At 35.8% G+C, this 19,233-nt stretch overlaps 1 protein-coding gene across 7 annotated transcripts in view; it reads right to left on the bottom strand.

The window, feature by feature from the left end:
* LOC126839479 (trehalase) overlaps positions 1-19,233 on the bottom strand; it is an 87,019-nt gene that overhangs the window by 5,751 nt on the left and 62,035 nt on the right. For 3 of the 7 annotated variants that reach the window (XM_050574792.1, XM_050574791.1, XM_050574797.1), the window contains 5 exons: positions 18,795-18,965; positions 8,178-8,960; positions 7,825-7,958; positions 1,663-2,216; positions 526-794 (listed from right to left, as the gene is read on the bottom strand). In XM_050574792.1, coding sequence (XP_050430749.1) covers positions 526-794; positions 1,663-2,216; positions 7,825-7,958; positions 8,178-8,960; positions 18,795-18,965 — 1,911 coding nt within the window. Of the gene's footprint in view, positions 1-520; positions 795-1,662; positions 2,217-7,824; positions 7,959-8,177; positions 8,961-18,266; positions 18,966-19,233 lie in introns of all 7 variants that reach the window. The other 4 variants (XM_050574793.1, XM_050574794.1, XM_050574795.1 and 1 more) reach the window with 3 other exon arrangements.

Raw genomic sequence — 19,233 nt, 5'->3', positions numbered from 1 at the left:
AGACAGCGTTTTGACTTGGCCAAGGTTTTACGTACCTAAACTCTGAGTAGGTAGAATGTTATAGTGGTGGCTATTGTTCGGCAGTGCCAAATAACTTGGTCGGAACATTAACAGCGATTACTTACTGGGTAAGTATAGTAATTTATATACAATAAATTATCAAACGAGAAAACGCACTTAACCGTTTAATATAATTACAGGAAAAATATTTTCGTCGTTAAGCAGAGGTAATTATATCGACAAGGATATGTAATGAACCTACACGCACTCTCTCTCTGCTTGTTTATATATATATTATTTTTGGCATGTCGCGTCCAATTTATGGAATTGACCTTTGTATTTTCTTTAATACATTTTCGCTGAAGTAAATATTCAGCTATCCGTTCTGCTATAACTTTTATATTATATATCACACGTTTCCAAAGCCACAGAGAAAATATCGTGGGAAAAATGTAAAAGGGATACACACATAGGCATTGGCTGTGGGCACATTTGATTGAAATAGCAAATCGATACTGACCTCACCCTATGCATCCGGCCGATATTGTGGCCAGTATCGCAAGAGTCGCAGTCATGAGTTGTGTCGCCGACGACACGGTCTTGGTGTTAAAATTACTACTGCTGTTGATGGGACTGGCTCTGATCTGAGACGCCTCTGTGAACTTGTCTTCGGCCGTGATCCGCGCCCCGTACTTGTGCAAGAACTCCATGATTATGCCGTTAGTCCAGCCGAAGCCCAGCTGCACCTCGTACTCTCCACCGCTGCCGTGTCCACCGGGAACCGTAGCGTCGTACTACCGGAAGACAATAAAAAAAACAACGTTAAAAAATTTAACATAAACCACTCTGAGAAGTGCTGAAAAGCTAGGTAAGGTTTTGGTAAGTTATGTTTGAAATGGTCAGGATAGGTCACGGTATGTTTGGTATGGTCGTGCCTACTTGACTAACAATTGATAAGCTTAAGTCAAGTAACACGGCCATTGATACATACCAGTTATACAATTAAGAAGGGAACAATAAGAACAACATTAAGAAGGCTTCTAGTTAAAAAAAATTAGGGGTCCTATAGGTAGTCAGTAGAAAGCACGCCGTTGCTTTAAAACCAAAAAAGGTCTAAATGGATTTTTTTCCATACCATATATGAAAATAATAGCAAATAACTTGAATATCTGAGGATGAAAATGTACAAAATAACATAAATATTCATTTGTTACTTTCAATAAAACATTCTGGCTTTGTATTGAATTTTGTATCGTTTAATATTCCAGACAATAACTTTGTTATTTTAATGTGCTTTTATAGCTGATGTTCTCATTGGGTTACTTCGACATGGCAACCAACAGGTCGACTGTGCTTTGAAAGAAAAGGCGTGAATAGGTTAGGTTCAAACGCAAGATCCATTATAGAAGGGGAGTTGTTAGATTGGATTGGGTTAGACCATTGAAGGGGTAGAACCCTTCCCAAACGTAGAGTTATATTTGAGAAAACAAGATGGACTGTGTTGTTCAACAGGTCTAAGTCTTAACGTAAGCTTGTTTAACAAACGATACCGATGGCTCCTGAGGAACGGGGAAGCAAATAGGGAGCCGTCTGTGTTGGTTAGGTGAAGTTTGTACACCCTTACCGTACAGACGGGTAGGTTAGGAAACCGAGCACACTCACTTTTTCGAACATGGAGTGCGTCTCGTTGAAAGCTTTGAAGTTGGACCTGACCCACCGTTCGGCGATTTCGAAAGCCAAGTCCTGGGCCCAGCTGTCGCCGGACGCGTCCAGGGACATGACCATGATGTACTGAAGGGGGGGCCACGCGTTTGGGTAGTCCCATTGTTCGCCGGAGTGCTCCAGCGTGGTCGGTATGCCGCCCAAGTTGTTCATGATCTGTGTTTTCTCCAAGTATTTCAGCGACCTGGACACAAAGTACTCGGTCTTCTTCGAGTCGTAGCAGCCGGTCCACAACGGCGATATGTTGGTCGGGTAGAAGTAATCGCGTTTGATCTCGTTCATCATGTCGTAGTCCAACCAGGCGCCGACCTCCTCGTGCCACAGCACGGCCGTCACGCCTTCGATCCACCTGTTTCCGATGTTCTCGTACTTCAACACCTTCTCCGGCATGTTGAGATCGCGGTAGAATTCGCTGAGTATTTTCGCGTTCCAATAGACCAAAGCGTTCAGTTCCACCGGGATGATGTACCTGGTCTTCAGGTTGGTCAGATTTCCTGAAAGCACATACGCAAACGATATAACATTATTAACAACGTTGTTGGAATATCACATACAGATGAGCCGCGCCGTACACAAAATTGGCATCCGCTTTTATGCGGGATTCCCGCCGTCAACGGAGGTACCTTCGTCGTAGTTTACCCTCCGGTCGTCCATAGACTATGACGAGGGTACCTCTGTTGACGGCGGGAATCCCGTATAAAATCGGTTGCCGTTCTTGAGCATTGCACCGGTTAAACGGCAGAGGGCACAAAGTAAATGTCTTCAGCCAGAACGAGTTTTGTCTTCGGCCTAAGCACCATTTGTAACGTATGTGGTTATTCGAAATGAAGAACATCATACGTCACCCCCCCCCCCCCATTTCCTTAAAACTACTACACAAAAAATGAGAATGCAGCTATATTAAAAGAGAATACCCGTTAGATGAGTAAACTATGTACTCTAGCAAATACCACCGCAAAAGCTGCCATCGCCTAAGACAATGTGCCAAAGTCTTTGAAGTCTTGCAGACGTTATGTGTACTCAAGTACAGAGGACATCAATTGAAACGCCGAAAACGAATTTGGTATACTATTAATTGTTCTATTTGTTGATGGCCTACGGCGGTCATGTGCGTAAAATATAATTAGTACTTTGTAAGAACATTACCGTCGTGTCGTTTCACTGTAATGATAATTTCTCATAATAGTACATAAAAAAAAAAATATATATATATATATAGTTTTAACTGAATTATCACGTGTAAAATAATAAAATAAAATAAAAAATAATTCCTATTCGGTTCACTGTTTGTCTTGAGGTAAACTAGGAAATAATTATCCGTCATTAAGTAACAATAATTGCTTCGACGTCAAAACAGATTAATCCTGAACACTTCCGTTTAACATAAAGAAACATGAAAACGCTGACAAAGACGAAAAATATAATTTGTTTAGTATTGTATTAAACAGCGAAACGATTCGAGAAAAATACATACACTGTATGCAATTTACAAACGTTCTGCGCTGGTAAACTGAATATTAACGATGGTTATTATTCTGTGACAAAAATAACATAATTTGGGTGAGTATAAATATATTTTTTTTAACTGTCTACTTTTAATTTAGACTTGACCTGTCGATTGCTCACATTAAAAGTTATTATTAGTCTCTTCGACACCTAATAATAACGGTAATATGTCGGCTATTTAATGTGCGGTCGTTAAACAAATTATTTTAATGGTAAAAACAATAAAATAAACTATACTATGCAACGGCAGTGGTGAACAAGGTTAGACTGAAGTTAATAAAAGAAAAAACAATCATAAAGGCAATATTGATTGAGTTATGATAAATTAGAGTTGGCAAAAATCCGGTTTTTTTTTTAATGCAATAAATGTTTGGAATTTACCCGAAAATAAGGATTTTCATTGGGTTTATGTAACCCAAAATAGTACTAATATTATCAAAAACTTTAAGATGTATCAAATTAGGTCGGGCTATAAAAAAAACAGAAAAAATAAGGCGTTCAAATTTATAAATGAACAAATATTTCTGAAAATTAATTTTGTCTTTCCAAAAAAAAAACAGTCTAATAAAATTAAAATTAAATGTCTGTCGTGTGAGTTACGATTAACTGTTTTGAGTCTATTGTCCGAGTGTTATTTGAAGCTATGTACAATACACATTATATATTGTAATTAATAATAGCAGTACCGAAACAATCCGAAAGTAATGCAGTCATTTGGTTCAATGTAAAATATCCCTCGAGTCGATATGGCTTGGTCTAGTTAGCCGTTTGGTTGTAATAGTAATATGCCAATCGCTAATAATTATATAGATAAAATACCAGAATTATTCACGACTCGAATTTAATGATATTTAATTACTATTAAACCGACATCGTTTGAAGTACTACTTTGAAAGTAGTTGAGCTGATGATAACCGACACTGACCGACAAACGCTGATTTGACATGGGCGCAACAGCTGAGAAGAGAGCTGAGGGGCTTACCACCTCCCCCAAGTGTGTGAAACCCATTAAAAACTGTCTTAGTAGTTTATATAATAACAATTTTTCACGCTTGTGTTACAACCAGGCATGCCTTACCAGTCAAATTTTTCAAAAATTTGAATATTGTCTTATATTGTACTATAACATAAATACAAAAAGAAACACTCCGCATTTATTGTAATTATTTTAATAATAAACTAGTGTAGGGCGTCAAAAGAAACGTCCGGTATTGAACTGACATTTTAAACGGAACGTTTTCTTGGCAAACATCAGGATAGCAATTTTATTTCGAAGATTTTGTTTCTCATTTAGACAATTACGATTCGGTCATGACAAACAGAACGTTATAGATGGGAAGACGCCATAGGATATAGGTTGGATGGGTACAATATAATATTATACTCTATAACGTCGGCGGACCGATGCAAACAGTTGCAAAAATATATTATAATTTCTACAATATAATGTGTGTAATAACATTATCCGGTAGAGCAAAGCAGCAACAGCAACGATGAGGTTAAATGGAACGCGCGCACAAGTCGAGGCCCAACGCACAAGGCCGTGGAAATTTTTTTATAATACACTGAATTTATACTGTTATTATGAACAAACAGTGCATAAAACACGTTTTTTTATTTATAATGTAATTCAATCGGATTACAAGGGGAAAAAATTGTAAAATTTTCGACAAGCCGTCGGCGAAAGGTTTATTATTATTATTCAACAAACGTTTTCGGAGAGCGTAATTCAAGAAGCGGTTCAAGAACTGTTTTGCAAGTATAATACCTACGCCGGCGTCGAATAGTGTGTTTTTTATTACCATTTTTTTTTATGTTGTTGGCGAATTTTTAATTCGAGCAATTACCGAATCGCCTTGAAAACGCGAAGGATCGCAAATTGAAATTCCCAGACCAATCGCGTTTCGACATCATGTAAAAATGATTCATCGCAACACGTTTGTTTTTCGACCGGTGCTCGGTTAATTTAAAAGGTTAAATCTTTTAACAAAAAGGTTAACGAATATTAAACAGTTTCGAAATTTCAAACATTTAATAAAGGCTATTAAGAGAAAAAAAAATAAAAACCATTGCCGCATACCTTGTACTCTTCGTGTAGTTCGGAAGAACATAATTTGTTATGTTTTTATAAGAAAAAACAAAACATTATTCTAAAATTAATAGTAAATTTGAAAACCATATATACTATATTTTTCCTTAACATTTTTTTTTTTAACTTGACTACTTACCGTTTGCGCCAAGTGTAATTATATATTACATAAATTGGACATGCAACTGAAATTTAAAGCGTAACTTATTCAATAATATAATTTTATTCAACCAAACTTAACGAACATAATATGAATTACCGACTTTGCCAGCCGACAGTCTTAAAAGCAGAGGCAATTATATTTTTTATAGGTAGATAAAATGATTAAAAAAAATAATTTGAAATTAAAAATCAAATTGTTATTGAAAAATCAATTAAAACTGCTATAAACTTTGTTTCAAACAAATTGAAAAGGAGTCAAACCCGACTAAACGGGTTAGGTTATGTTAGTACATTAAAGGGGTAAGGTTAGGTTAAGTCTGATATTAAACGTTAGGCTAGATTTTGTATTAGAGGTAAGAAATAGTTTTTATATTAATTGTCAAGTTAGGATAAGATAGAATAGGTTTTATATTCAAAATCATGTTAGGTTTTCATATAATCACACAATTGCAGAACAACCGACCAACTCGACTAACTCCTAAACATTTTACCCTTATCTCGTGAAATGATTGGCTGTGCGCGCAATTACTTCAAGTTCAATGTAAGGAGACACCCAATAGAGTAATGCTATAAAAAGATGATCTAACTATACTAGCTTGTATGCGATAGTGAACTAAACGGAAGGACTAAAATCAGTCTGGCCGCGTTAAAGAAAAAATGTCTCCACTGTTGAGCGGTTGGTACGCTGTATAATAAAAATAGAGTTTACCTCTTATCATAAAATAGTGATAAACAGTGATAACAGTTATAAACATGTGATAAGGTTTTAATTCTCCCAAAGATGGCGGAAAATGGTAACTTTAATTATTTCTATTAGCGGCATGTACAAGTTATGGCGCATCATTTCGATTTGAAATGATGTTCTCCGGAAACAAAATGGCAGCGTAAGGGGATATCAATTTTACTATATCCTAATTATTTTACCGTGTACTTTTATACTTATGATTTAGATTGGCTCCCTTTACGCTGACATACATATTTGTTTTTATCATCGATGGCTTCAATCATGATTACGAACTGACCACGTTAAGCCGTTCTGTTTGCGTCACATTAAAAAAACCAATATACAGCCACCCCCTAAGACCCGAGAGACCCTCTCCAGGTGTCGTTTCAATGTAATTGATTAACAACGGTTAAGTTTCGATTTTCACTCACGCCCATCGAGATTAACGTCATGCGGATCTACACTGCTGCTGGCCTGTCTGTCTACCTACCTCCTGTAACAACTCCCAGCTAGCATGCCTAACACTTATGTTCATACACGGGAACGAGACCGGACCAAGCGACCCGTAACGAATTATTCAATTTTTTTTTTTAGCTCACGGAAGCGTGTACCTTAATAATAATTACTATTGTATACGTCAGCGTGAAAACGTTGTCAGTTTCGGAGAGGCAAAAAAAAACCAACCAAAAAAGCTTATAATTGAGTTGATTAAGGGGGATGTGGCAGTGGACAGGACCTACCGACCAAACTATATGTATGTATACGTTATTATTATTGATATTAGTCACATTTCATATGAAAAAAATAGCCAAACAAAACGAGGTATTTATTTTAATTTTTTATTATTTAATATGTATTTTTTTTTTTTTTTTGCAAATTTTATGCTTTATTCGAAAACGAGACACGGCGAAGTTTTATTACCGAAACACAATGGTTATCTGGCAAATAATAACAATAATAATAACGCTATGGCATTGTCGTTTTGGTCGGGTTTCCGGTATAAGCCATTGTGTACCTGTTCGGCTACGGATTCCACAGGGCAAGAGTATTGTAAAAATGTTCCTGTAGACACCCGTACGCCGGCTTGTAGTAAAGTTATATTATATTTTTTATAAAAAAAAATATAATATATTAAATAGCAGTAGTATATGTTATTATTTTTTTTTTTATATTAATGAAAATATAAGACGCTTCTAAATATGTGTCCTAACAAAGTATGAGGCGGTAATGCGCGCGTTGGGGTCACGGTTAATCAATGATTTGCGTAGATTGTTTTTTTATTGACAAACAAAAGAAAATCAGATACATTTTCAAACCAGGATTGAAAAATAATTATTGAAAAAAAACTTCTAATATTTTATAACCTTGGGCACGATACCCGAATGAGATGTTGGGAGAGAAAAAACTACACGTTAGTAGCCCGTCAACCAAACCTGAGCAGCATTGTTCTTTGCACCCGTGTGGTATATGACTGTGCTGTATTTTTGCATGTCGGCCGGGCCAAAGATGAACGCGACAAGACAATGGGTTAACTAATATTTAATAAATATGCAACAAACTACACTAATAATTGCATTAAGTGCCGTTTTTGCCGGTCAAGGAAATCCGATTTAAAACTGACCTTTATTGGTTCCGTTCAGTATGAACCAACGGCTGGAGAAATCCCATCCGGATTCGGCGGCGGCCTTCAGTTCGGAATAGTAGTTTTCTTTGTCGGCTTCGGTCTTAAGCGTCTGAGCGCTCATTATGTCTTCCCTGGAACGGAACGAAAAAATTATAATAAAGGTAATAAACCGACATGCAAGACACGTCCGACACTTATCCGGCCGTGTACCGTGCAACAGCCGAAGGATGCGGTTAGGGAGACATTTGCATTGACGACAAGGAAATTGAAATTAACTTCAATTCCGCATGACCCAGTTGCCCGGTTAGGTTAGGTTAGATACCAACCGTAGTGACTTAAGCGGCGCTCACCTGTACGATTCCGGTCTGGGACCGACGGAAGAGTCCTTGTATCTGGCCAGCGTGTACACCTTGCCGTCCTTCTCGATGTCGACCGTGTGGTTGCGCATCCAGTAGTCGAACTCCCGTTCCAGTATGTCGATGTTCTCCTTGAGGAACGCGGTGTCGTTGGTGGCTTCGATGTAGCTCTGCATCATCGGCACCAGCATGGGCGGTTGCGAACGCATGGCGTAGTACACGCGGCCGCCGTTGGGTATGTGACCGTAGGTGTTGACGATCGACAAGAAGTTGCTGAGCATGCCCTTGACCGTGGTGAACATCTCGGACAGCAGCAGACCCCGGATGATCCAGTACGAGTCCCAGTAGTAGAACTCCCGGAAACGTCCACCGGGAACGATCACGGGGTACGGCACGTAGATGATGGAATAGTGGTCGGGATGCAGGCGCACGTCGTCCTTGATCTTCCTGCCCAGGAACTTCCACAGCAGGTTCAGCTGCTTGGCCCAGTCCTGGAAGTTCACGTCCTTAATGTCGTTTACGAACTTCGGGTGCTGCACCCAGTCCGACGGGTCCCACGCCTCGAACTCGCTGCCTTCGCCTTCGAACGTCTCGTTGACGAACACCTCGACCTGTAGCCGGGAAGGTCGCTGTCCCGTCACCTTCATCATGTCCAGAAACATGCTCATCGTCTCGTTGGGAGAGAATTTCATCTTCATGTCGACGAACGTCTTCGAGTCCGGGAATATGTTGGACATCTGCACCACGTGCAATAGCGGACCGTAACAGTAGATGTCACTGGAACGAAACAAAAACATAACAAAAACCTTAGATCATTCTCATAAAGGGTTGGCAATCTTAACAATAAGCTAACTATAGCGGGTGTGTGTTGCGGCAATGGGCAATGCCTTATTGGCATTTAAGACCAGTCATGTTTTACGAATCGTTTTATAATACATTCAGAGGATGCGACAACGGTAACGCCGTTGGTTGTGACGTCCTTGTCGGCTTAAATCGCTGAAATCCTGCCAAAACACTAACTTCAAGGCGGTACAGATCGCAGGAAGAAACGCTTTGGACGCGGTTGCCGCGAGGTGTCACGGGCAAACCGTTGACAGACGAAACGCACCACAAAATTGGCAGCGGCAACCGTGAGGTGTGTTTGTGTGTCTTAAGTATTCACAGTGATAAAAGAGATGATTCGTGAATTTTGGCAGACAGAAATTTCCACGGTAACGACTATACACGGGTCGTCGCATCCGAACAGTAGTTTTATTTATGTCTCACACAATGTATTTTACCAAAATATGTTAAGTATTCAGTTTTGGAAATAAGCCTGCCTACTCCAGCTTCTGGCCCCACCGCAATAGATCAAGATTTTTTTATTTCCTTTTTTTTAGAAACTACTGCCTATTTTATTACCTTGTCAGTACCTCTTATGGTAACAACCATCTCATCTACAAAATGCTCCTTAGCCGTTAATCGAAGTCTTAGATCGCTAAATTTAAATTTCTATTCTATTTTACCTACACTATTTATTTGCTCTCTCTATCTACATGTGTTTTTTTTTTTTAATTGCCGTACTGCGTTTAATAAATAAATAATTGAATCGGTCCGGTGATTTTCCACGTTCACGCAGACACTTCCAAAAAAAAAAAAAGCCCTATGCATTATGTAACACTATAGAAAATATGTTTTCCAATTAACAACATCTAAACTAACCTAATGAACGTCCAAACGATAAAGGAAGAAAAGCCCAATTAGTGCCGCAGACGAAGAGGAAACAATAATAGCAGAATCAGACAATCGGGCGGCGATTGCCAATTATTATTATTATTATCATTTTTTTTGTCTTTCTTTTTTTTTTTTTTAAGGATGCGCAGAGAAAAACTTAAGTATATATATTATTATAATAAATGCTAACCGACACTCGACTCGGTTAGGGACCTTGAGAGGTGTAACAATTCGGCCGGTTGGAGACGACCTAAGGCCTGTTGTCGGAGGAGCGTGTAAAAATTGCTAACGAGTGTATCACAGAGCGTGCAAATGCGCGATTATATATATATTAGTTTTGTAATTAAAAAAATAATAAAATTAAAAAAACCGTCCGTACGGTTACCGTTATGTCCTCGGTCGCGGCACAACACAAATTGGCGAATTTCTTTTTCTTATTTTTTACTACTACAACCCAGAGACGTCGTCGCCCATAGGTGTATTATTAGTATTACTGTTGTTGTTGTTATTATTATTATGTACCTCGTGTTGTACCTACGACGTTGTACCGGCGGTTAATGATGGCAATAATAATGAAAGAAAAAAAAAACAGCAAATTGGCAACCGCCTAGAACGTAGGTACTACACACCACGGCTATGTTGCATAAGAATAATAACAATATAATGGTAATAATTATCAACGTTTACGGTTATGGGTAAGTCTGCACCGGGCTTATGGTACATATTATATGTGTATAATAATTTATTAAAAAAAAAAAAAAAAGACTTCAATGCGGTGTGCCACGTGATGACATAAGAAGTCATGTAAGAAAATAATAATTGATAAAAAATCGAGTCGGGTAGTCTGTTTTGGTGATTTTTTTTTTTTTAATTTTTTTTTTGGGGACATACGAATCCTGCAGACCGGAAAAACGTTGTCTTGCAAACCTACTGTCGAATAATGATGAAAAAAGTAATGATATAAAATCAAATGTCATAATGTCGTCGTCTGACATTGACACCAATACCGGGTAGCAGACCAACAGCGGTGTACGATGGCAATAATAAAAATAATTATATTAATATTAGTTTTGAACAGCTGTCAGGTTGCCAACATTCACCGGACAGGTGTAGAATATATTTTTTTTTAAAAGAGAGAGAGAAATTATTGAAATGAAAAAAAAATTCAAAAAAACAATAACAATCCGTCGCAGCTGTTGTTCGTAATGAATCGTTAAAGACGGTAGTCGGCCTTAATGTTTTTTATTTATTTTTTATGTAACTCGGATAGAATAGTATCGCGGATTAGATAAAACCAGACGGCGCAGTCCTTATTAAAAGCAATGCAATTGCTGAAAATATTGTGAACAAACCGAAACCCCCCTCAACTCAGAGTAACCACTGGTATAAAAAAAATTCTTTATGGGAAATTATTGTATCCTAACTGAGCATCACTGAATTTATAGATCGTTATCGCGGATTTTGAAAATAATTTGATAACATAAATTATACACAGAATAAATTAAAGCAGAAGGGTAACTTTCAATGAAAACAAAAAAGTTACGGCCATTTTGTGACGGACTAATTAGTATTGTATGTTATATATCTATACACAACAAATAATGATAATGTATAGATATAACACTTTATAGTGGTAAGCCCTAAGTTATAGCCCTAAGAAAATGGCCGTGTTCAGGTACAGTTCTTGGTACATAAAACATGCTAAATTTGTCTATAATATCCTCTTTGGAAACACACAATTATTTCAGGAGTTATCACACAGTTACATGGTTGGAGGTCTGAATCATTTTACAAAAATAGTCCTCCTGTAAAATTATGATAAATACAGATACTGTGTTTTGACGTTGTACATTTGTTGCTGTACAACAATAAATGAACAGTGTAGCCATTGATCACAGAAATTTTTTAAAAAGTATCAAAGTTCTGGCAACACTGGTTGAACCTCAATATGTCTGATCGTGTATGGATAAACTCTAAGATTCCCTTCTGTTAATTTTGTGGTAAAACGACAACGGATTTGCTTATGGTGGCGAAACCCTTCAAGACCTAACAGGGGTTTTGACCGTTTTCCTTAATATATTACACTGGAAATTGGAATAGAATATAATAAGTAATAATAATAACTAGTCGTAAAAACACGTGTCAATTATTATGACAGCTGGAACTAATACACCGAACGCTAATCAACGGAACCGATTTCGAATAATTTGACCTACACATAACGTGATAATATACGTCATATATTATGTATGTATATATTATATTTTAAACAATTCACTTTCTTATAATGCGCGCGCGAGCGCAGTCACCGTACGCGAAATCGAATTTGTAGACGGATAAAAAAATAACAATATTATTATAATACAATATCAGCTGTTAACTTATTATTAACGTTGTATCGAAATAACAGCTATAAGGTATTATTATTATTATATGGTAGGTAGGTATATGCCACCGTTTGGCGTGCGGTTTGTACGCCTGGTTACGGGGACGCGATGGGTGACTGGCAAAGAAAATAATAATAATATAAAAAACCGGCTAAATTTTCTTAATTATTAAAACTATCCCGCGGATTCGAATCGGCTGCCGATTAATGAATGTCTTTTTTTATCGTTAAAATTTTTTTTTTTTATACATATATTATTGTTCTCAGCCGAAAGTGGGCCAAGTGCGCGCCGCCACCGGAGCGTCTCAAGTACATTGCTGGTTTTTATATATATATATATATATATATATATATAAATATATTTGTTCTTAATTTTTTTTTTTTTTTTACTTTTATTTAGGGGCCGTAAGCGTACCGGATCGTGGTCGGTCTAGAGTGAACCGCATAAAACCGGCCGAGGGAGGCAGTAGGTGTAAGTAGTAAGTATAAAGGAATCTCGTTGCAACCTTGCCAAACATTTTCTCTGTCGACCAAAGTGAATTATATATATATATATATATATATATACATAATATATGACGACGATGGTCGTGCGCGAGTTGATGAGTATAAATATAGATTAGACATCCCGGAATGTCGAAAAACAAAAAAAAAACCGTATGACCACCCCAATCTGCGGGTAAAACATTACTAAGAAAACCTATAATGGAAAAGTACCGGGCGACTAAAGCCAAATAAAGGCAAAAGAAAGAGCACCCCCATCCTCCACCCCCCCCCCAAAAAAAATCAAGGGAAGATAACATACGTGAATCTGTAAATAGTACACTTAATAAACATCTCCAACATCATTGTAAAGGCATCATTGTGCTTAAAAATGTTGTTTTTAGCATTAGAGTTATACTATTTTTTTTCTATTATATGATAGTAGACAAGAAATAATTTAACTATAAATTATTGAGAAAATTGTAAACGGATAGCCCCATGTGGATCTACCTTGGGGGGGGGGGAAAGATTTTTGTTTTTTTTTTTTGGTTTTGTAATATATCTCAAGAATATTCTATAGAAACTTAAAACTAATAAAACTATTTTTTTTATTTCAAAAATATGAAATGAACGATGTGCACAAAATAGTTATAACGCGCCATAGTTTTAAATATGAACATTTTTTGGATGATCTACTCGATTCGATCGAAGGTATACTGTTTTTAAATTTTTGACCATTTAATATTCCTACAGGTGCGATCTTTGATCTATAGACTTGCTGAAATAAATTGGTTCAGCCGGTTTAGGAAATATCTTGGGTCCGGACACAAAAATAAAAACATAATGTAAGAACATTACCAATATTAAGTTAAAATGTTTATTACCAAACAAAACAAGAAAAAAACGTTATTGAACAATTAATATCTTACTCATACCCTGCCCTGTATGCGATTTTATTATAAATTATACTCTACTATTTTACTATTTTTTTTACTATAATTGGCCCTTCCCACAATTTTTTCTTAAGTTTAATTACATAATGTTATTACATAAAGAAATTTGATTAAATATTAAACCTCGCCAATCTATTCTAACTTAACCTAACCAACGATTATGTGTGTATGAGTAAGAGAGAAAGAAAGTTTGGGTAGATTGATAATATTATTATGTAAATGATGGTAACGGAGTGGAAAAAATGGCCAAAAAAATGTTATTAGGTTAAAAATGCTTCTAAAATCTATTTCTTATGTTGTTACTTGTTGTAGATTTTTTTATGACTTGTCGTCATTGTTTTACAATGGGATTTATCTCACAAAAAGAAAAGCCCAAAACTACTTATGAGTACACGGGACAGACTTTGTTGATGTTGGAAAATTTAATCGATATTAAAATAATCATAGAAAATGTAAATTTTGTATTCGCAATTAATATAAACATACATTTTCATACATAATATTTTAAATAATAACAACTCATCGATTACTACACGTGGCTATTGTTTTTTTTTTAGTTTTTCTTTTTCTGTCTATTTTTTTTTAATCGGAGGGAATATATTTTTTGATTATTGGTATATGTACTTTATAGATCTTACAATTATTATTGGTCGAGCATTTGTACATATTTCTGTAGCTTAGGTGCTAAAAGGGCCAATGTCAATTGTTCGCATAAACTTGTTAATGACATGAAAATTAAAAACGTACTTTGTATAATGAAAAAAAAAAAATACATTTTCCGGGCAAAATAAAAACTCAAAAGTTCATTTTAGACCCAAGTTAGAGATTTGCATGTGAGCTGACATTTTTCTCTATACATTTTTAACTAGACTTGATACGTCACACCGTCTTTGGTGGTAAAAATAGGCTACTATACATTAATATGATGTGGAGACCACTTGAGTGTAACACGGTTTTTGGCGTAGGTTTGGTTAGTTAGACAGTGTGTGTGACGTCACACCAGAGAGTCACCTCTGCCGACGGCCGATGACGTTGAAAACGAGTTAATCGGGGTAACCCGTCGTCGCGGTTAGGTTAGGTTTATTGATTCAAATAGAATATAATATATTGGGCACTAAATAATAATAGTCGATGACAAATGATTTACAATCGACGCTGGAAATCGTTTTACCGGGGGAAGTTATGGTAGAGATATAGCAGGCAAAGTTTCCACCATATCTGGTTAAAATTTATAAACGGAAAAAATGGGAATTTTTAGCATATTTCATAGAAATTTGAAGAGAAATTTTATCATACGGGGGGGGGGGGGTGATTCATTAAGGATAAGACACTCGTTTTCTTGGGAAATAATTACAATACAATATTGTACACTATTTACACGATTTGAGGTTACTCCCACTCGAGTAGCATGACTGGTCCGCAATTTTATAGTTTTTAATTTTGGAAAAATCCCATTACCATTTTTATATTACTATTGTACATAACTATAAAACTAGCAAATATTTTTCTTTTAATGTATTTTCCAAAGATTCGGCTTTTGAAATTTAAGCGGTATCGTACGTATTTAATTCATTTTGATAAATTAAGAACAATCATTTCCTGAACAATTTGACTGGTCGATGGACCAGTTTTGGACATAGTTGCTTTTAACGTTGTTCAAGTTTATAATATTTAGGACGGAAGCAAGGGTGGAGTGAAGTATTATTTTTATCTGCGCACATTACTCTACCGCATTCCATCTCCCGTCTTAAATTTTAATCTTAAATACCTTAAAAAGTAATTACCCAAAACTAGTTATCGATCGGTCAAATTGTTCAGGAAATAATTCTTAATTTAAAATGCCAAGTAAAATTATGAATATTGTACAACAAAATAATATACTAAAGTGACTCCATTAAGAAAAACTATAAATTTGCAATTACTTTTAGAGAAAATGAGTGTTTTATCCTTAATGAACCACCCTGTAATATGACAACACTGAAGTATCTCTCAAGTAGTAGGTTTATCAGTATTGTTATTTTTCTAGTCGGTAGTCATTTACAATTATTATATTGTATATTATTTATTTTGTACTCCTATATTAGAAAATACGCTTTTATAAGTGTTTGAAAATTACTAAGTCAAGACAACATATAACATTTAAGGAATTGTTTTCAGAACATAACCCAGACAAACATTTTTTCTACTCGAATGCAATTCTGATTAAAAAAAAAAACTGTACCATAAAACGTGTTAGTATGTGATAACTGATAACAGCGATAACAGTGATAACGTTGTGATAACAAGGGAATCAAAAGGGCAATTTAGGACTTTTAGTTGGGAACATGGAAAAGAAACTCAAACACAATTATGTATTATTATTATTATCAGACGACGAGGAAGTGTTCTGGCGCAGAGAAATTATTACGATGATAATATATTATAATAACGTGGATAGAAAGAAAAAAAACATAATGTTTTTAGTCGCGGTCCCAAGCTAAGTTTTCCCTTTTCGCCGACCTCCAACAGAGTGTCTCGCCGGCCGACCCGTTTGCGAAACCGCTACGGCAAGGCCGACCGAATCGAATCATAATAATATAACGCCTGGCTAACAATAATGATGTTGTGATGATAAGAATAATATTGATATATTATTACTATTAAATAATATATTATTATTGTCCAAGTACTTATAGTATACGTGCCGAGGGTACCGATTACACCTGTTAACGGTCCGTGCGACGAATACCGAATGCGGATTTATCCACATTATATAAGGTCAAAGTCCCCCCACAAAAAAAAAAAATCGAATAATAAAAAACAATAATACTAATTAAAAAACATAATATCGTTTTGACAATATTGGTTATACGAACGGAATCAAAAATCTTTTTGGGCCAACTACATGTTTAGTTAGAGCAACTATTTAATTAGCTCGGTCAATTAAAAATATTTGGTTAACTTGGAAAACAAATGTCTCGCTAGATCAAAAATGATTGATTTTTAAATTAATATATTTTTTTAGAAAGTTGATTAAAGTTCTACACTATTTACCAATTATTATGTCTCCGTTGTAAGACGGCAAAAGCTAATGTGTCCCTTTTTTTTTAAACTTTAGAAAAAACTTCTATAGTGGCAATCATAGCTTAATAATTAAGAAAACACCCAGCCATACAATGTTCAGCCACATTGTGTAACACCTATTTATATATTAGGTATCTGTTTCTGTCACCTAACCACATAAATCTCATTTGGGAAGTGTAATTTAATAAACAATTAAGTTGTAATTTAATTTTCGTTTAGTCGTCAGGTTTTTGCATTATAACAATATGCTTAGCACAAAAATATACTACTTGATGTTCAGCGTGAATTTAACGAACAACAATAAACATAATATAAAATCACAAAACCCAATATGAGTAAATCAATTTAAACGATTATGCCACAAGAATCAAAATACATAGATTTAACAGGATTTTTCTTGACTAAAACGGAACTTGGTATTGTTTGACCGTGATGATTTTTAAAAATGATTAATCCCCAATTGAAAAAGTCGAAAAAACTTGTTTTAAACAAATATAAAAAAATAAAAAACATACAAAAATCGTGAGAGACCATTTACGAACATGTCAAACATAAGAAAAAGTAGTTGCCATTAAATGGGGCAAGTGCAATTGTAAAAATTGTACATAGGAATAACCATAAAAAAAACCTATTAACGTTAAAACGCTTTGGGGTAGGTCAAATGGTTCAATTCGAATGGAAAACTGTTTTTTAAATAATTATTTTGAAAAGTTTAGCGGTCGCACCTGGCAAGTTGCAGTGGGGCAAACTTCACCGCAAGTGACATATGTGTATTTTACGACCACCAAACCATATATATATATATATATATTATTTATGAACATAAACGGTTCAGTCGATGAGGACAATATTTTTCAGGATGACCACTCTCCGGCCTCGAGTTTATTATAACAATATAATAATAATTTTATGAAGTAAGTAAAAAGGCGAGCTGCAGTGTGACCAGAATGACAAAAATTACATTTCTCCGATACAAGTTTACATTGATCTGTATTGGTCGATAAAGATTGAACCTACTGTGCAGTCGGCTGTCCAAAAAGGAAATACAGTAACTACAAAAGTAGAAATTGTTCAAAGGAGCGGTTTTACTGATTATATTGGGCAGCTATTTATATGATAGAAATACAACATGAAATACAATTATTTATACAATTGATAATTTTTTTTATTATCAAACACATGTTCACAATGGAAAATTCAACTGTGATAATAGTGGTAGTTACTATGTTTTGTTTTTAGACAGCCGTAGTGTTGTAAGGACTTTGATAAAAAAAGTATTTATTTTCATTTAAAGTGGTCACACTGTCGGTCGGCTTTTTCGATTACTCCGTTGCCGAATACAGCCGGGCATTATAATTTGATGATGTTACAGATCTAAATTATACATTTTACTCCAAGATCCTACCCCAATGGATAACGGCTAATAGATAGTAGTATAATATTATATTAATATTATTATTATTATGGTCGTTTGTGCATGCTTACCTGTCGCACGTGGGAAGTGCGGCTATAGCATGTGGTTCGGCGTCAGAAGTCCAGCAACCGCTCAGGGAACTGCCAAGTATCAACAGAATCCTCAGGACGGCGGCACCGGTAAGTAGATCCGCGCTTGGTCGAGGAGACATTTTTACCGCGAAAATGTGTGTGTAAATTTTAAATTAAAATTTCTGTCTTTGTTTGTTTTTAATAATCCGATTTGGAAAGCAAAAAAAAAAAAAAGGCCGACACTGTTTGATAGTGTTAGCGAACGGTGTTAGTGTTTTTTAAACGATTAAATAAATAATTCTAAACAGATAACAAAACGAATCCGATTAACGCTATCACAGATGAATTTTTATATATTTGAAATATATATAATTAATTAATCCGGCCTGGACGTGCGGCGTCGGTTGATGTATTTTATTGAAAAAATTTTTTTTTAGCGTTAATATTTTCAAGGAAAACAAATTTTTTATGGTATTATTTTTATTTTTTGTTTGTTTCAATTTGTCGTTGTCTGCGTCGCTTGCTTACTTCCTCGTGACGATTTTCGACGGTTTTCCACCGTTGTATCTGTTGACGATGATTGTGCTGCTGCTGCTGCTGCTGCTGCCAAAAGTACCGGCTAAGCTGTTGTCCACCGAAGTCCGTTGCTGCTGTCGTTCGTGGTGACGGGTATGGCGGTTGACTTGACCAATTCGAGCCCTGGAAACCGAGCAGACACACACACACAAAAACGCACAGGTATTAAAAAACAGTTTTTTATTGTGCGGGGTATTTTTTTGTTGAAAAAAACGAGGGAGGAAAACAAAAAACGAGTCGGTCCACTCCTTCTCTCTCTCTCTCTACAATATTATGTCCTCTCTCCTCTCTAAGTCTTGTCGGTTCTGTAAAAATATTTGGCGAACCGCAAAAATGTACACCACAATGGTATTATTGTTATTATCGTCGCCGTCGTCGTCGTGCACCGTTT

Source organism: Adelges cooleyi, unplaced genomic scaffold, assembly GCF_023614345.1.
Source record: "Adelges cooleyi isolate 19-005CV unplaced genomic scaffold, UGA_ACOO_1.1 ACOO_flye_CR_arks_rails_tigmint_CR_PRNA_306, whole genome shotgun sequence".
Taxonomy (NCBI): Eukaryota; Metazoa; Arthropoda; class Insecta; order Hemiptera; family Adelgidae; genus Adelges; species Adelges cooleyi.
Note: the sequence above shows the minus strand (reverse complement) of the source record. Positions and strands in the feature narration are given on the sequence as shown.